This window comes from Protomyctophum bolini, assembly GCF_963924005.1.
Source record: "Protomyctophum bolini genome assembly, chromosome: 15".
NCBI classification, from domain to species: domain Eukaryota; kingdom Metazoa; phylum Chordata; class Actinopteri; order Myctophiformes; family Myctophidae; genus Protomyctophum; species Protomyctophum bolini.
The window spans coordinates 22,503,341-22,522,740 of NC_137876.1; the positions used below are offsets into that span (position 1 = coordinate 22,503,341).

General features: G+C 44.5%; 2 protein-coding genes across 4 annotated transcripts; both read left to right on the forward strand.

Annotated features, from left to right (window-relative positions):
• Positions 1-461: 461 nt before the first annotated feature.
• zbtb8a (zinc finger and BTB domain containing 8A) lies at positions 462-8,747 on the forward strand. Of its 3 annotated transcripts, none has more exons than XM_080783532.1 (6): positions 462-526; positions 3,594-3,945; positions 4,159-4,412; positions 5,601-5,944; positions 6,608-6,777; positions 7,037-8,747. In XM_080783532.1, exons 1-6 carry the CDS (start codon positions 474-476, stop codon positions 7,367-7,369), a joined length of 1,506 nt encoding a protein of 501 aa, XP_080639658.1. In that variant the 5' UTR covers positions 462-473; the 3' UTR covers positions 7,370-8,747. The 3 variants fall into 3 exon arrangements, with proteins under 3 accessions (XP_080639658.1, XP_080639657.1, XP_080639659.1); XM_080783531.1 differs by lacking the exon at positions 462-526 and adding an exon at positions 923-1,017; XM_080783533.1 differs by lacking the exon at positions 462-526 and adding an exon at positions 923-1,017 and having other exon boundaries at positions 5,613-5,944.
• Positions 8,748-9,632: 885 nt separating this feature from the next.
• Positions 9,633-19,296, forward strand: cln8 (CLN8 transmembrane ER and ERGIC protein). Its single transcript, XM_080783534.1, has 4 exons — positions 9,633-9,744; positions 11,578-11,745; positions 13,747-14,211; positions 15,946-19,296. Exons 2-4 carry the CDS (start codon positions 11,680-11,682, stop codon positions 16,261-16,263), a joined length of 849 nt encoding a protein of 282 aa, XP_080639660.1. The 5' UTR covers positions 9,633-9,744; positions 11,578-11,679; the 3' UTR covers positions 16,264-19,296.
• Positions 19,297-19,400: the final 104 nt, after the last annotated feature.

Below are 19,400 nucleotides of genomic sequence, written 5' to 3' on the forward strand. Positions count from 1 at the left end.
AACACAATTTTTTGGGACAAACATAATTAGAATAAAAAGGGCAGCTGGGTACAACACTTTTTGTTTTTATTTTTCTCTAATTATTTAGAAAATGTTTGTCATGAGTTTTCGCTTTAAATAAATACCTTCTGAAATGTCTATGGGAAAAGATGCATGGGAAATGCTTTTTCCGGGCCTGTCGTCATCATGAAAGGGGGCGGGACTGCGACGCTCTATAGCTGGCCTGTTCTGAGAACTTCTGACATCACAATGATTTTCTGACATCACAATGATGACTCGACCAGCTTGGCTGAATGACATTCCATTGGAAAGACTGAGTCAACTTACATGACTATCAATGTTACAACACAACTCGACCAGCTCAACGCGACCTCGCCCTTTAGGGCGAGGTCGCTTCTCACCTTCAGGGCGTCTTACTGGTAAATTACATGAAATTTGAGACGTTTTAGATAGACAGACCGCTGTGTGGAGAAATGCAGGTGCAGTGCCAACAGCAGTATATGCATGAAATACAGGATGGATTCAGGTAAGCTTGTTGATTGATTAACAGTTCACAAAAAGTACATCGGTATGATTATAAAATGATGCTAAAAGGATAACACAAAGTACTTGTATTCAATTAATCAAGACTAGAGTAGGGTGTTCTTATTGGATTTAAATCCTTAGCAGACCTTGTATTGAAGTTGAACTGTGGCCCTGTGCTTTTTGCAAACTGTTCAAGTATTCAATCAATCAAGGTACATTGGAGGCACACTAGGGCTTTAAATGGCTCCTTGGCCCTGGGGCACCCAGTTCAACACCCACGTCAGCATAGTCGTATTTTCGGTCTAAACGGGTTCGGTTTAGGGCTGAAGCAGGAAGTGCATGACTGCGAACTGTGTACGGAAAAAAGGAGAGAAAAGGGGGGTGGAGTGGAGAGAGAGATTATTATATGAAAATACTTTGCACAGCACAAATATAAAAGATGGATTTGGGGACGAGTAGACTGTACCGGGCGCCGGGTGAACCAGGTCACCAGTGAGTATTGATAACGTTTGTCTGTTACGGGGAATGGGATCGAGGAGCTGTATGTGTGTTGTATGAGGAAGGAGTGGGGGAGAGAGAGCGGAGTTGCTTTAGGGCGTAAGCGGGTCCTCGGCAGACAGCATGCCCGACAGAGGAGGCGCTGGGTCCCGCAGCGGGCAGGCGAGGCGGTCGCTGCTGTCCCTTTGTGCTCCGGAGCTCCGCTGGGTGCGGTGTGGGGGATTCTTTTTTTTTCTTTTTTTTTTTCAGGGAACGGGCGTTGGATCGTCGTAACTCGTGCACAGCACACACACACACACACACAGTCACACACAGCGCAACGCACGTATTGGACGTGTGTTGTTACAGTGCGTTGGTTTTTCATTGTGTCTTCATGGTTGGTTCTATTGTGTGGAGCTGGCTGCTGTGTGGGTCTTTAAAGTGGGCGTTCTCTTTAGGATCTCTGCTGCTGCCTGGCTGCTGCTGCCCGCTTTTAGACACAGTAGGCTTAGCTACACTGCTGCTGGAGTCTGGACTGCAGTGAAGGTCTGGATGAGATTAATAATATGGCTGAATTATGACCAAAAGAACCACCACCAGGAACAGGGCAGATGAGATCTGAGTCCTCCTACTGCGTCCTCTTGCGGGTGTTCAGGCTGAATGATGATCGCACAATCTCGGGCGTTTGGGGCACTCGTTTTATTCAAAGAAAATAAATCAACATAATATACATATGGATGGATATTAATGCCGAATAGTATCTTGAAAAAACTCCTATACTGTAGTATCACGCCTGAATTATACTTTGATTTAGCCTGCTGAACTGTCCTGATACTGATTTTAAAAAGTGGCGACCTACAGGCTCCACAAGCATTGACAACCCTATGCGGCGTGAACTTGTAGATCGTCTTTTTTGTCGGTGTGCGAGACTATATCAATATGTGCAACAACCGTGAAATCAGTTCGACACTAAACTGTCTGTTGGTGTGCGGCAGAATAGAAATGTTCACTTTTAGGATATTTTGATTATTTGATCGCATTATTTGATATTGACCGATTATTTGATCACATTTCTTTGTCTGTCTTTGCCTTTGGATTTATTTAAAATGAAATGCTTCATTCTCCATCTTCACTGGCCTGGGTATACATAGGAGGGGTTTGTGTGTCACCCCATGTCGTCTTTAGCGGAGTCACTTTGTCACCCGATGTTCTGTTTTGACTCGGGTGTTGCCTCGCAGCCCATTAGGGGTAGAGATTGATTGAAGGCTCATCCAGCCAGTCACAGCGCGGAATGCGTTTACTAGTGGTGGTGTCCTACTGTAGTGTAGATTAGAAACAAAGACAGCGGGGTGTCACAAGACTAGTGTAACACTGCAGACTGCAGTCAGTGGGGGAATGTGAATAGAGATGTCAGGAAGAGTGGCCACCTCAATGTGAAATAGGCTATTTAAAAATGTCCTATTATGCGGAGAAACGACTAGACGGTGTGCTTTGGAAAAAGTACAGTAGGCCTATATACCCGATTTGAACATGCACGGTATTGGTTAAATTTTTATTTCACTGTACAAAGGGTCAATAGAAAAGCTGCTACTGTGGAACATGAATAAGCATTATCCTACACTTATTTACAACAGGGTCCGGTCCACTATTTTCAATTCATCAGTAACATTTCGACATGTACAAATATACACTAATTAAGTTCTACGTAGGCTACATATAAATGGAAAAGTGTACATGATTTACATGATCATTATCATATATAATTATCCAGTATCACAGGCTTCAGGGTTCAAATCACGGTTCCAGGGGGCCCCCAGCTAAATGTGTTGATATACAGCATCACAATCATTTTAACCACTTTATCCATATTTTATATCCAGCTTGTACATATGCCGACTGCTGAGCTTGATCAACTCATATATATCTTGTTTTTCTTTCTTTTTTACATATAGATCTTCTCTTCTGTGGGTCTGTGTCCCAAAAACCTTTCAAAAGTGGATCTGTGGCCTATAATACTTTACATACAATATGCAATATTGCAGAACAATTTGGGGGTCCGCGGCACGAAAAAGTTTGAGAACCAGTGATTTAAAATAATGAAAGTAATCGATAGAGGCTATAACAAGACATAGTAGTCCTACATGCAGGGGTGGAAAATAACTAAGTATATGTACTCAAATATGTACAATTATGAGGTATTTTGAGTATTTCCAATTTCCAATACTTCTACTCCACTACATCTCAAAGGCAAATATTGACCACAATTATTTTTTTATTTTTTTATTATATTTATTACAAAATATATATATACTAATGACTACAGCCCTATACATTTCAGCCATTTGATAATGCTCACAATGCGCCGCGATGTTTAGCATTGTGAGCTTGTAGATCTGCTATTTTATACATTTATATATAAGATTTTTATACATTGGGACATTCTGCATAATGAGGTGGTGTTTTTGTAGGCCTACTTTTACTCAAGTAGGCTACAATTTGAATTGCGGGCTTTTACTTGTAACAGTCTAGTATTGCTATTCGTTTTCCACCGCTGCTTACATTACATGTTGTCGTTGTGGTTTGCGTTGCAGGCAGGCTCAGCGGTGGTTCAACACGTCTGACATCACGGCGGCGCACCAGCACAGCCTGCTGAAGCAGCTGAACCAGCAGCGCCACCAGGAGCGCTTCTGCGACTGCAGCGTGCTGGTGGAGGGCACGCTGTTCCGCGCGCACCGCAACGTGCTGTTCGCCAGCAGCGGCTACTTCCGCATGCTGCTGTCCAGCGAGCAGGGGGGGACGGGGGCCGAGGGGGGGCTGGCCGACCACCACCACCACGCGGCCGCCACCGCCACCTTCGACGCCTTCAGCCCCGAGACGTTCGCCGTCATCCTGGACTTCATCTACTCGGGCCAGCTGGAGCTCTCGGGCCACAACGTGATCGAGGTTTGGTTTGGTTCGGTTTTGTTTTGCATATCAAAAGATAAGAAAAACGATCGAGTTACCGTGCAAGAAAAGGAAGAAAGCACATCCTATTCGGAATCCTTTTCTTTAAGCACTGACTGCCATGGACGGCCCTGGATGTCATACCAAATCCAATGATAATGAGGGTAGTAGGATGGTTAAAGTTAAAGTAATGTCTTTTGCCGTGTCGAGCAGGTGATGTCCGCGGCCAGCTACCTGCAGATGAACAACGTCATCAGCTACTGTAAGAACTTCATCAAGTCTTCGTTGGACATCAGCGTCAAGGAGGAAGAGGAGGAGCGATGCGTCAGCCTCTCCGAGTTGTGCGGCTTCAGCTCGCCCCCCGGTGGCGATGTGGAAGACGACGCGTCGGACCAGCAGCAACAGCGGGCTCCGTGTGCCTCCGTTAGCCCGCCGCCCGCGCTCTGGACGCACGACAACAGCAGCAGGTATAGCTTCTGTCACTAGACTCCTATATTCAGCTATTAGTGTAGATCTTCGTCTTATACACAAACATTAAATTCCCATTGACAATGAATGGAGGAGGGGACAGGGTGGCACAGTCTGTAGTGCTGTCGCCTCACAGCTAGAAGGTCCTGGGTTCCAGGAAGTAAGTGAGCCCAGTGTCCATGACATCAGAGACACTGGGCTCACTGCTACAATCTAAAATATCTAAAACCACATATTACAGACATAAAGCCCCCAGGAAAGTGTTCTAAAGCTCCTAAACGTCATTAACCTATATTTTTTAGCAAAAAGGGTGAAGTGTCCCTTTAAGCAAGGGATAATGTATGGCTAGGGGGTCAACAAAACAAAGCCGTTCCTTCCTTACGGTAATGAAAGCATTCCAAGTTGGCACCGCAGAGTGCAACAGTCGCCTTGGAGTGTTGCGCACTCCAAGGCGCATCAAATGGAATACATTTTCGGGGTACTGCATCGTCTATTTCTCGCTTCAAATGTTTTCAAAAACATTCTTGAGAGTAACGTTTACTTGTAAATTACATTGTGCGTTTGTTTACATAGCTGTCATGTTGGCTACACTACAATATGCAATCCAAGCAGCGCAGCAGGTGCTCTGAGGCTTTGATTAGGCAGCGGTCTGTTATTGAGCGGAGTGGTCATTATCAAGAAATAACACACCACTGAATTCAGCGATTTAACCAATCAGAATCAAGCATTCAACCAAGCCTTGTAATAATACAATATACAAGTGGGTGGGATGGTTGTATTTTGTCTAACCTGCTCTTCTATTGAGATATTTAGATCATGTCAAAGGTCATGTCTAACCTAGACACAGGATCTGACACAAAGTTTGACCTGATGGTCAAGATTCAATGTATCCCCTTAGCAAGCAGGCAGGCTCTATTAGCTCAATGGTGAACATTTCAGCATTTGGCACAGGAAAACAAAGTTCCAATCCGCGTTAGAAGAGGAAAGTGACATAGTTCCAGCTTTAATGACTTTACACTTTCAACGGTTTTCAAAAAGAGTGGAAAACGACATGGTGGAAAAAAATGACATTCCGCTTCCATTTCATCCGGCTGTTTTTATTCAGACAGACGGAAACGTCTCGTAACGGAATTATGGAAAAAAGAAAATTGCAATCGTGTCAATTATTCCATAATAATAATTGACAGGCATCACACCAGGTCTCAGCCAGGCTTCCTGCTGAAGGATCCGGACGGGGAAGCGCCGTCGCTGGAGATGAAGGTGGAGTCCAACAGTCCCACGCACGACCTCAGCCGGGATGAGGACGACATGCACGACCCCCACGACCCCTTGTTCACGCTGCCCGGCTCGGAGCGCCGGCGAGGCAGAGGTGCCAAGAGGAGAGCGCCGCCCCACTCCTCTCGCTCCTCCGCCGCCGCCCAGCGCGAGGCGCTGGAGATCGAGGAGGCGCGGGCGCAGAAGGCCGAGAAGGCGGAGGAGCTGTACGCCACCCTGCCGACCATCCTGGGGTTCATTGGGAACTTCAACAAAGGTGAGCGGAGCGGTTTACAGGATACCGATGCTGTTGGGGCAGATAAGAAACATCTTATTGAAACGTGGCACAAAGCGACGCGTTTTGGACCTTGTATGTCCAGCAGTTTTAAGGTTATCTTATTAGTATCTCCGTAGTAATTATGTCTAGCTGTTTTGTCGTCCCCACCGCCAGACCCAATCATGTACGGGTACGGTACCTCAATACCACAAATCTTGTGGTCATTCATAGCCAAGAGCTTGTGGTAATTGATAGGAAGAGTTCACATTGCAGTTAAAAGATGAGCCACTAGATGGCAGTAGGGTACTTGGCTACACCAGCTTGTGTATTCCTCACCTGCAAACAGCCACCAGCCAACAGTGTGATTTTAACAAGTTAAAGTTAGACGCAACAGCAGGCCTACTTTATGGTAGTTTGAAAAAGTCTTAAAAAGTTATCAAAGACGGCAGTGCTTCCTTAGCCAGCGAAGTGTTAATTGAAATGGACTATCAGTATTGTGAACTGTCAGCATTGTACAGTGCAAAGTCATATTTAGCAGTTCAAGCAGTTGTCATCAAGCCTTTCTTTGGTAGAATGACAGTTGAAAGTCAACCCTTCGTCATAGAAATAAAAAGGGATTGAGAAAAGATAAGTCAGAAGCCACTTTTATGTCGTTCTCCACAGATACCAACCCGTCCATGCGCTTCAAGTGCCCGTTCTGTACACACACGGTGAAGAGGAAGGCGGACCTGAAGCGCCACCTGCGCTGTCACACGGGGGAGAGGCCGTACCCCTGTCAGGCCTGCAACAAACGCTTCACCCGCCTGGAGCACCTGCGTAGCCACGTGGAAACGGTAGGCTCGCCTACACACACACTTAGTAGTATAGTTCCCTCAAAATATGACTTATTTTCAATCAATTACCCAAGCCTTCTTGTGTAATTGATTGAAAATAAGTACTTTTTTGAGTGAACACACAAGGGTACATGAGAAATTATACCAAGACCCATAGTAAAAAACAAAAAAAAACAATCATAGATTTCTCATTTTGTCTACAAATCTCACTCCTTGTTCCCGTTCCCTGCTCCCTGCTTCCTTCCCACGCCCCCTACAGATCCACCAGGCCAGGAAGCTGGTGTGCCGGAAGTGCAAGTGTCCGGTGACGGAGGAGACGGGCCACGTGGTGTGCGAGGGGACGCGGCGCTACCGCATGTGCACGACGTGCGTCCAGGAGGTGGGCTGCGACAGCATGCCCACCTCGGACGGCCTAGACGGGGACGGGGAGGAGGGCCCCGCGCTGCTGCTGGGCGTGGACGGCGAGGAGGAGGGGGGCGCGGACAGCCAGATGGCCTGGATGGGGACGGACGGAGACGACGACCTGGCGGAGGACTCGGGGGCCGACCTCATCATCCAGGAGGTGGACGACAGCGACGTGGAACAGCAGTGAACCTGTCCTCCTGTCCCCGTGCTGCGGGGACGCCAACATTGAGTCTGTAGGAGACGAGACGACGGGAGACGTGGCTTGCGATTGGCCGTCGTTTGACCTTGGACCGTGCGCGCGCAAGGCGGTGTAGACATGACGGAGGTACAGAAACTAGTGGGGGGGGGGGGGGGGATTTACGATTCTGTCCCTGTCAGTACATAACTCGGACGGCGCTGAGTCGGCTCAAGTGAAGTTGCACGGCAACTCGTTCGCTCTGCGTCTCGCCGTCTCGTGGTCTCAAGTTAGCTTGAGACGGCGCGGTCTCTGTTGCGGTGAAAACAAGCGCTCCCTAACGTCTCGCCTCCTACGGAAACAGTTAATAGCTGTTGGGACGGGAACCAAAGAGCTGGGCGTGTTTGAGTGTCTGCAGGACATGCATGCGTTTGGCCTGGGTGGAAGCCATGATTTATGCAAAATTAAATTTATGCACAAAAATGCTTAATATTGATTATGTAAATACAGATTAATAACCATTTAAATACAGCCAATTAGTCATTATTACATACAGAGGAAACGGTCAACATTGCCAGCTAAATAGAATGCTTTTCCCCCCCTGTTAAATAATTGCAGTATCAAAAGCATACTGTACATCTTGCATGCATTTTCAGTGTTTTCATTTGTTTGGATAGATGACTACGTAAGTTGCGTTTCACATGCATGTAAACACAAAGTACGTTTTGTTAAGGTGAAGCTACTTAAATAAAGGTGACGTTGGGGGCGTTTCAACAAATCGTCAGGTGAAAAACTGTCCAAAAAAACCTGTTACTTGTCAGGAAATGGCAAGCTCTTGTTTATACTTTTCATTGGTTCAACATTTATGAAACCCACAAGACAGACTTAACCACTTTAACCCCTTAAACCCCAGCGTCCTTGTTGTCGGGAAGGCTGCGATCTTGTCTCTCGGCTATTTTGGCTATTTTCTGTGAAAGTTTTCCGCACAATAACAGCAAAAGGAAAACATTAGTACGGAGTCCCGAGGCACTCCGGTCAACCATATCGATTTTTAAGTGGTTAAAATGTTTTCTAAAATAGGCTGTCTTTACTACTTTTTGCACGACACTCATGTACGACAATTAAAGTAGGACAGATGTAGAAATTCAAGGTTTCCTCCCGACAGCAACGAAACGAACACCAGTATTCCGTGCCAAAACCTTTTGCTTAACAGCTGTGGGACAACTTTCTTATTTTATGATGCTCGTTTTGCATTTATTATTTATTTTATTTTGTACTATTTCCACAAGATATATATATATATATTTTTATAGATTGATTTATTATTGTCTTCCACTGGCAGTGTCATATACTTTCAGAGGGCAAGCTTAAATATGCTGTAATTACAGTCTATGAACGATAGATGGCGATGTCGGATGTAACATCGGATGGAAAAGTTGTGGAAGAAATTTAATAAATTAAATAACAATTCCATTTCTTATGTGTCCTTGTAACTTGCAATAGTAAAGTTTCTCTTTTTGGCCTGTATGTGTGTGTGTGTGTGTGTGTGTGTGTGTGTGTGTGTGTGTGTGTGTGTGTGTGTGTGTGTGTGTGTGTGTGTGTGTGTGTGTGTGTGTGTGTGTGTGTGTGTGTGCGTGTGTGTCCTTTTGTTTTTAAATATACATTTCCGTGAATTAAAATCAATACAAAGCAGTTGGTGGTTTAGACAAGAAAGTATAATTGTGTGTGCACTGACTGTGCAATTACAATGAATTGTCATTTGTAAATCTTCAATTCTGCATGTGAATTATTATGTTACATGCAGTGGTGGAAAGTATATAAGTACTGTACTTTTGAGGTAATTGTACTTTACTTGAGTATTTCCAATTTGAGAGGCAAATATTGTACTTTTACTAATTTGAAAATTGCTCACATTGTGAGCTTGTAGATCGGCTATTTTCAAAATATTTTTAATATGAAAACTTGTGAAATGGGACATTCTGCATGATGAGTAGGTCTACTTTCTACTTTTGGTAGCCTGAATTCTGGACTTTTACTTGTATTTCTACATTGCTGCAGTATTTATACTTTTACTTATAAGTTAAAACTGTTGGTACTTTTTACACCACTGGTTACATGCAATGGGATCATCATGATAATATGCTCAGAAATAATAACCATATCCATCATAACAGTCCCCTCTTATTGGCTGTGTAGCTCCCCTCCATTGAACCAATGGGAGCTGAGCTACATGTGGGATGGATTTCCTGTGTGCGGGTCACGTGACTAAATACAAGCGGTATGGTGTGTCTGTGTCAACATCGCTGGCTGGTTGACTGCTCCCTCTCCTGATCCTCGACATCTGGGACATTTAGTACTCGTGCTTCTAGTTCTACCTCCATGAGGAGGTAAGTGGAGTGAAATAACTGTTACTTTTACAGCTTGTTTTGTTAGCTCTCAGTTCGAGCCGCTCCCGTTATGTTATGTTGTGTTGTTCTTGAGTTCCAAGTTAGCAGCATTTTCTTTCTTACTCTGAGCTGAGTCATGATCGAGCTCAATAACGTTATTCGATATCTTATGATCTTATCAGGTAGAAGTTACATGGATTGCCACCTGCCCTGGGTAAACATGACATTGTTTTGAAACACCGAAGTGTGTGTGTGTGTGTGTGTGTGTGTGTGTGTGTGTGTGTGTGTGTGTGTGCGCGCGCGTCTCATGCAGGCCAATGCTGTCTATCATTTACATCATATTGCATCGACTACATCACAAACAAATAAAATACAAAGAATTTCCATATAGCTTATCTTTAGATAATAGCACTTTTGTTCATTAGTGTCAATTGTCAAACCAAGTCTTCCTCTTTCAAGTTCACTGTCAGCTTGCCTGAGACAGAGAGCAGACACACACAGTTTATACATTTCCTTATTCTGGTATGGCTTTACTTATTTTGTTTTTATTATTTGGCTCTTTGGCAATTGGAAACATGTTTTTCCCATGTCGAGACGACTCAGACGAAGCCCCCTCCTCGACATGATGCACACAGCATCTAACAAAAGGACCTTAGAGTGGTTGTATATTTTTGTACTATTTATATTAGTATTAGTACTATATTTACAGTACCTAGTCCCTCCACCCGCCGGATGGCCCGCCCGGTACCCGCCGACCAGTACCGGCAGAGTAGTTCTGGAGAAGCGGATTGTATGTCCCTGGGACTGATCGAGGGTAGCTACTGGGACGTAATGGGTACTTGATCACCCCGGCTGGGTCACCCGAGTGAGGGGTGTGATGTTTGGATACATCACTGAGGATACGTCCCAGTTGCATCCTAGCGATGTTTTTTAGTTCTTAGTTCTTCTATTTATAGTGACTCATAGGAACAGACTATGTGACAACCGGGAATAGTCTGGTGACCACCTGAGAGATGGTTGACAGCCGGGATGTAGACGGCACCCGGGTAAGCAGTTTGGGTTAGAGCCCCACACTGTGTTCGCCGTGAGGAGGACGCCAAAAGAAACCCACGTGAGGCCTATAGGAGGGCCATTCAATTCGCAAGTGGAGCCTGTGGCACCACCGTTACCCTGCCGGTGGAGCCTGCGGAATCCACCACTCCCGAATGACTGGGAATCTGGTGCAACGCACAGGTTCTGGGCGCATCTGGTGAGAGCAAGAGAGGACCTGGTGAGGCGTAGGAGGTGCCCGGCCAGGAGTCAACCCACAGTGCCTAGTACCTCCATGCGCCGGATGGAGGGAGTACCGGAGTACCAGAGTAGTTCTGGAGAAGCGGATTGTGTGTCCCTGGTTTTTCCCTAATGGAACTGATCGAGGGTAGCTACTGGGACGTAAGTCGGGACTTGATCACCCCGGCTAGGTCACCCGAGTGAGGGGTATGATGTTGGAAGACCCGAAACCCCGATGACCTTAGGATACATCACTGAGGATACGTCCCAGTTGCATCCTAGCGATGTTTTTAGTTCATATAGTTTTTATTGTAATTATTTACTCAAAACCCTAGAATAGTTCACTTCTATTCTTGTATATATTTTTACATAGCATCAACAAAGCATCTTGGTTCTTGATTTCGATGAATTGAGTATGAAGGAGAAGGACCCCAATGGAAACAAGCCAATAGGCCCTTATACTTGAGTTTAAATCTCAATCTCTGAACTTTCCTGTGCCTTTTTTTCCCTCTGCAAACTGTTAATACTGTTAATTCAATCGATCAATCCATCCATCTCTTACAGGACACCACTGTCAGTGCGTCTGCTGCGGTGTGTTGTTTCCTACGATGTACGTGACCAGTCTTATCAGCCGATGATGATAAGCGGGCTCCTCTCCTGACCGCCATGTCCTCAGAGAACCAGGCCGGGCAGCCCAGCATGGATTACTCCTCCTGGGATCTGCGCCTCCAGGTAGGGATGGGACCATAAAGGCTCATACATACTCCAGTGACAATGAGTCGAGCTCGCGGACGCGTATATATATATATATATAGAGCGCCGCAGTCCCCGCCCCCTTTCAGAAAAGCGAGTGGCCCAGGAAGTGGAAGCCCCATGCATTCTCCCATCGGCACTTTTAATATAATTTATTTAAAGACGGTTACGCCGCGGACAAAGCCAATTCGGATCGTGACGAATCATGACAATGAACACAATATTTTGGGACGATCAAATCATTAGAAAGAAGAAAAGAAAGTCAGGAGACAACACTATTTGTTTTATTTTTCGTCTTATAAATTATTTGATCGGCCCAAAATATTGTGTTCATTGTCATGATTCGTCACGATCCGAATTGGCTTTGTCCGCGGCGTAACCGTCTTTAAATAAATTATATTAAAAGTGCCGATGGGAGAATGCATGGGGCTTCCACTTCCTGGGCCACTCGCTTTTCTGAAAGGGGGCGGGACTGCAGCGCTCTATAGTGTGTGTCTGAGCATAGACATGGTAACGCCCCGCCTGCCTCTGATTGGCCTACCGACACTGTCCGTCTTGACTGTCCTTCGAGACGTGAGGTTACTCCGTGGTGGGAAAATAATTCAAGAGAATTGGCCAGCTTGGCACGCGTGACAGAATGCAGCCTTGTAACTAACTTGTAAGTTTTATTTTTGTAGAAATATTGTTTATGCCGTTTTCTTTGATTGTATAATTGATTGAACACGTACGTTGTACTATGATTTGATTTGGGTGTGTACTTCTAAACAAAGTGTCAGTGTTGATTATCGTGTATTAATCTAATTATAGTAAACTAATACTATATTGTACTAAAAAGGATAAAGGTGAAGGAAAAAGTACAATAATGTTTCATGTTTTCACATACAAATAAATTACACAATAATCAACACAAACACTTTATTTAGTACACACCCAAATCAAATCATATTACGGCGTACATGTTCAATCAATTATTCCATCAAAGCAAATGGCATAAACAATATTAGTTTGCCTCTTCTACAAAAATAAAATGTACAAGTTACAGACAGTTCTCTCGTATCATACCAATACCGTACTTGTATTATTTTCCACCACCTCGCATCAGAGATCAGACTATCCAGCATAGCTATATCCACCTCAGTGGACAGTCAAGACGGGCAGTGTCGGTAGGCCAATCAGAGGCAGGCGGGGCGTTACCATGTCTATGCTCAGACGCACACTAGATTATACGCGTCGCGGACGGTGATGTCCTTAAGCATTGATCCCAACTCCCTCTGGTTCGCGTGCGCAACCCCGTGTGAACGGGGGGGATAGCCCAAGAGTGAAAGGGGAGATGTCGTTCAGTAAAACCAGAGAGATGTGTCAGGGTGAGCACTGAGTGATCAGCAATTCACGGTGACCAGTGACGTAATGTTGTATCACGGTGATGTCAAACTGGAGTATGACATCTGATGACATTCTGAATGAGTTGCTGTTTCCACTAGGCAATGTGTCTATATTATAGACAACAGGGCGACATATATACGTCTATATGTTGCCCTGTTTATTGTGTATTGCTTGTTTTGCTTTTGGTATTTTTAGTATTACTTTCTTCGGTTACCGAGTGTATAATCTCTCAAGACAGATTCAGACTTCGGAGTTCTGCATCAGAATCTGTCGGCAGCTCCTGTTACAACGTGTAGGAAAGTTAGGATTAGGAATGAAAACAAAGACACGTGCGACCCAATGGGCCTCATAATTGTAGCGCAGAGATTTAAATGTAGGATGAATTAGCTTTTTGTTGAGCTGCAAATGCAGTACCACTTAAACCCTCTATACTTATACTAAGAGTGCATTTGATTTTATTTCACTCTACACAAATCGAATGGCGTTCCCCCCCCCCCGAATGGGGATGCAGGGGGTTCTAATAATATCGTTAATTATTTTTTGCTACAATAATCGTGACATGTCATTTTCATAACGTCCCATCTCCACCTCCTCCAGGTCATCGGCCTGGGCTTCGTCTTTTACACGGCCGTGTTCGTGGCCTCTCACCTGGTGTCGGCGGCCCTCTGCCAGACCTACCGCTCCCTCCTGGCCCGGGAGAAGGTGTTCTGGAACCTGGCGGCCACGCGGGCCGCCTTCGGCATCCAGAGTGTGGTGGCCGGCCTGCGGACGCTCACCGAGGACTCGGCGGTGTCCCGGGACAGGGTGAGGGGTCAGGAGGACTGGTCGTGGTTCAACCTCCTCACCGCCACGGGCTTCTTTGTGTTCGAGAACGTGGCGCTGCACCTGTCCAGCGTGGCATTCCGGTCGTTCGACCTCCCGCTGGCCGTGCACCATTTCTTCGCGCTGTCGGGGTTCGCGGGCGCGGTGGTGTGGGACTCGCTGGGCCACTACCTGCCCATGGTCACCCTGCTGCTGGAGATGAGCACGCCGTTCACATGCGTCTCCTGGATGTTACTGAAGGTATTGCTAGACCAGCTGTGCTTCCTGTTGAGGGAAAACGCACTTCTCTTTTTCCTCACTGACTCCCTCCGTTTGCTTTTTCTCCACACAGATCTTGCACAACATTTCTCTCTCTCTCTCTCTCTCTCATTGTATTTAACCCATTAAGACCCCCAAATATATTTGGCCGCCGAGCCCAATCTCAAAATATTTTGTCCCAGGGACCCTGGAAGCAAATATTTGAGGCAAAGATTTGAGTTAAAAATGTTTGCTCTTTAAAAATAAATAAATTCAAAGATTTGCACACAATTTGCCAAAAATGGCAAATCTACAAGTGTGGGGCACGAAATTACAAGCTATGAACTTGTACAGTATATCTTTATTTTGAATAGCCAACCAATGTGCGCTCTCTCTCTCTCTCTCTCTCTCTCTCTCTCTCTCTCTCTCTCTCTTTCTAAGAGAACATTGATAACATTGCACCTGAACTCGCTGCGTTATTAGAACTTTTGCTTTGAGTGAACAAGAATCTTTTGTTCGTTAATCGAGTGAATTTATCTTCAGCATTCCAGGACAGTCAATATATGCAGCGAGGCAGACGGTTATTGCCGCTTACTGGCCAGGTCTTATCTTGTGACCTCATGTAACCCCTCTCTTTTTGAATTCCCACTACAAAAGGTGCCAGAGTTACAGTAGATAATCCTGTAGCGAATAATCCCTGGGCAGGTTGTTTAAACTAAACCCATTCTGGGGGGGGGGGGGGGGGAATAAGAAAAACCTTTAACAGAAAAGATAGATATGTAAGAGCACAGCAGTGCCAACATGTAGGTGGTATGGTTGCAATTGCATTTGGTTTTCAAGTTTGAACCTCGCTCTCCTTATTTATAAATACCACAGGCCGGTTGTGTGATCAATGATCATCTCACATTTACAAGCGTGCATTGTGGCTTTCCAAGGCATTGTCACTAACATAACCACCATTTTAAGAACTACTGTAGATTTAGAGTCAATGGGATACAACGGCAGTGACGACGCACAAAAGTGTGTGATGCGAGTAGTAATTTATTGATTAACGACTACATTTCAATTCCTCTTCTTTGTTAGTTTGTTGCACATGTTGCACCTTTTATGCCCATAAGGTCGGCAGCTCATACTTGGAAAGAGGAAGGTGCATAAAGAAGTTGGAGCCATAATGTTTCTGTTCCCCCTCCTGCATTTAGCTCAGAGATACACTCCAGAAAACATAGTCAACCTAAGAACAGTTGATCTACCAATTATAGCTACATCTATCGTTTCAGCATGGACATTACAATGTTTCCTGCTATACATGTGCAATAGTTAGCCCCGCCCTATGTCAATACCAATAATGTCATAATGGAGCTTAGCCCATTTTGGCCTGACCTCGAAATTAAAAAAAAATCTTCTAAATCCTCCAGTTTTCTGAAAGAAATATTTTCACGATTAAAAAAAATATTTTTCAATAGCTAAATTATAACATAATGTTTAAAACACCAAAAGGGCTTCCCGCCAAAAATGGGTTAAACACAGAATGTGTGATGAAATAATAATAATAATAATACGTATTTAACAACATTCTGTGAAAATTGCTGATTCTGAAAGCTCACAATGCATCGAAACGCATTGTGAGCTCATGGATGTGCTTTAAAAGGAGGGGACTATGCGGTTTGAAGTGGTCAAATATATTGCACTTCTCTTTTTTCCAACACGTCGTTGCATGTCTCTGCCCCACTTTTCCAGGCGGGCTGGGCCCAGAGCCTGTTCTGGAGGGCCAACCAGTGGGTGATGATCCACATGTTCCACTGTCGCATGGTGCTCACCTACTTCATGTGGTGGGTGACCTGGTGCCACTGGGACGAGATCAACGTCCACGTGTCTCTGCCCCAGCGCCTGCTGTTCTTCAGTGGCCTGGCCCTCCTCACCGTGCTCATCAACCCGCTGTGGACGCACAAGAAGACCATGCAGCTCCTCAACCCGGTCGACTGGAACTTCGGCAACAAGCCGGCGCCGCAGAACGGGCCCGCCGGGGAGGTGGAGCACAAGGCCCACGCTGACTGAACTGAACTGAACGCTGCTGCCATGTTGAGTCGTGGTGGGGGGCGCGGGTATGTTCACTGGGTCAACGACGGAACTGTCCTGCTTCTTTACTTACTTTTGTTTTCTTACTGGATGGGTAAAGTGGTTTCGGGTGGTTAGAGTGACTCTACTAGTTTGGTTTTAAAGACATTTCTGATTACAGATTGAGACTGACATTATGCATACGTAGGTCACTACTTCTTCACTATATCTAGTGAAGAATTCTGTGTCTTCTGTTAGCCTTTTATTTTATTTTATTTTTTATCCCATGATTTTTGTAACCACCCAGTGTCAATTGTCTGGTCTAGTGTGATCCTGGGCGCTACACTCCCTCTGCCAACCTGGGGAGAGAAACGGACTGACCTCATGTTTCTTCCGTTAGCCTTTCACAGGCCATTTTCATTTGTCTTCGTTCTAGTGTTAGAGCCCACAATGGAAGCTAACGCAACAATGGGGTCAGTCTGTGAGAGCTGTGCAAACAACATTCGCTCAGTAGCTCTCCAGCGTACCCCCACAGATCAATGCAGCCGACCTCGTCGAAGCCACTGCAGATGCAGTCAATGGGAAATGGGATGCATTTGACCCATTTTGTCAATGGGATGCAGTCAATGGGTGGGAAAGAAAACGAATTGCCGCAATAATTGTAACCTGTAATTTTCATATTGTCCCATCCCTATCAATGTAACATCTTTGTTTTTTTTTTAGCAGGGAGCTGTGACTGCATGGAACTAGTTTAGTGTCTTGGCTGGTAGCAGAGACTGCCAGAGAGGTGTAACTTGCAACGGGCCGTGGCTGGTTTGGCAGTGCTCTCGGGGAGTAGTGCTGCACTTATTAACGTACCACAGCCTGTGCTGGGTCATTCGTTCACAGTAATTAAAGCATCGGACCATGAGGCCCCAGTTCTTTTTAATCATACGAGCAAAATGCAAATCTTGTCCTTAACGCAGGGTGTCTGCTCAAAAGGTAGATTGCAATCTACCAGTAGAAATACAAATATATATATATATAATTTAAATATAAAAAAAGATTTGAACTCTCGTAAATTTGTTTATCGATTTTGACATTAATTTAACACCAGCACTGCTATTTTCAGCAATGAGATAATATTGTTTTGGGTGGGATTTGGTAGATTTTGTTGAGCTGGTCATTTTAAAAGTAGCTCTCAAGTAAAACAAAATGCCTGGACACCCCTGCCTTCACGTCGTCTTGTCAAAATCGACCTGTAGTGTGCCACGTATAAGTGTGAGCGGGAGCTCTGCAGTTATGGAGTAATAACAGACATGTGGTCCGTGTAAGAGTGCAGCCAATTAGCCCATGCTCCTTGCACAACAAACGCACTCTTTTCATCACCAGTCAGGTGGGACAGAATGACAGGCTTAGTTTAAAGAGGAAGTCACGAGTGTCTGCCAATTGGACAATTTAATCAGTTCAATCTCGGATCACGTTGGGAGATGGTTACTGTTTTGGGACTCCAGTGTGGACCCATTTTTATCAGAAAGGAGCATGTCTGACATGGAACGTTGTTGCTGCTGATGAACAGTCCGGTTGCAAAGGGCTGGAGAAGTTCTGGTAAATCTTCCATGGGAAGTTACGCTTGGGAATTTTTAGAGATTTTGACCCATTCTTATTTGCAAAAGCTGTATAACAGGAAACGTATATTTAGCCTCCATCGTCCTCTAAATCCCACCAACAAATCGGCTGCCTCTGAGCACAGCTGGTCACTGTTTGGGAACACACAATGTTCAAAATTAAGTCGTTTTTTACACTTCTTTGCATGCGACCCAAAGATGGGTCCTGATCCACTGTTTGAGAAACGGTGCCCTAGAGACTGTACATATGACAAGGTGCAGTTGGTACATGCAGACAGTACTGTGCGACGCCCAAATTTCACATGGAAAGTTCAGACTTTGTATATTCACAGAATTTTGCAACCATGCAAATCCATTGATTTCCAGGCTGTCTCACTTTGTAAGACTCTTCCCCATAAGGTTTCCTTTTCTTTTTGTATTTACAGTATGACAACTGTTCAGTAGCAGCTGCCCGTTGTTCCTAATTGTTAGGAGGGTGGGTTCAATGCAAGGAACAAATGCACCAATCATACGTTCCCTTCCATAAAGATCAAGCGCTATTCTCTAACCTCAATTCCAAATAATAGAATACAAATATCATCCTTTAAAAGCTTAAGTTCTGTTGAAACCTTATTTTCCCCCTTTTTTTCCTTTGTTTTGACTACTTTTGTCACATGCTTTAATGACACGAGTGCTGTTTCCTTGTTGTGTACAATGGTCTCATTGTATAAGATAATCTGGCAATGTGGTTTGATCTGTGGTCTATTGTAATACTGTTTTGACTGTGAGGGACACATCGTAATCTTATTTGAGGAGTGGAATAATTGCAATTGTTTTAAGTACATTTATTATAGAGGATCAATACTGACATGGATTTTATAAAACATTTGGCCGCCTTAATCTACACACTAGTGAGTTTTTTAAACCGTGTGGCATGTTCATTACATGTTAATATGCTCTAAACCCTTTTAATCTAATATATGGTACTACCTACCTTTCAGTATTAATGTGTCAGAATCTCCCAGACACCATGCAACATCATCTTAAAACTGGGTCCCCCTGCTGGTATGTGACGGGACACATGAACATTTTCTAAATCATTTTTGATAATTATTTTGGATCTGATTTTTGGATATTGCATTGTACATGTGCATAACACTTCTATACAAAACACATTCACCATTGTTGAATGTATGTTCAGCAACATTTCCATGAACTTCTACAAAATAAAAAATATATATATATGCTAATTATGTTCTAATTAGTTTACATGCTGTTACATTTCAGTTACATTGTGTGGTTAACTGTAGAAATGACTACAAGGCCTTGTTTAGGGACTGTATATGCGACTACTGTAAGTTCTTTACGATAACTAAAACATGTTTGCTTTTGAAAATGCATTCATTTGAGATAAAAAAATTACCAAATAAAATGCATTTTCTTCCATTAGTAATATGTGTCCGTAAGTCCGTTTCAATGTGTAGCTGTTTCTGCAAATCTGCCTCCTTGCAATAACAACCTTATTTCGGTCCATGAATTGAATGCAGTGGA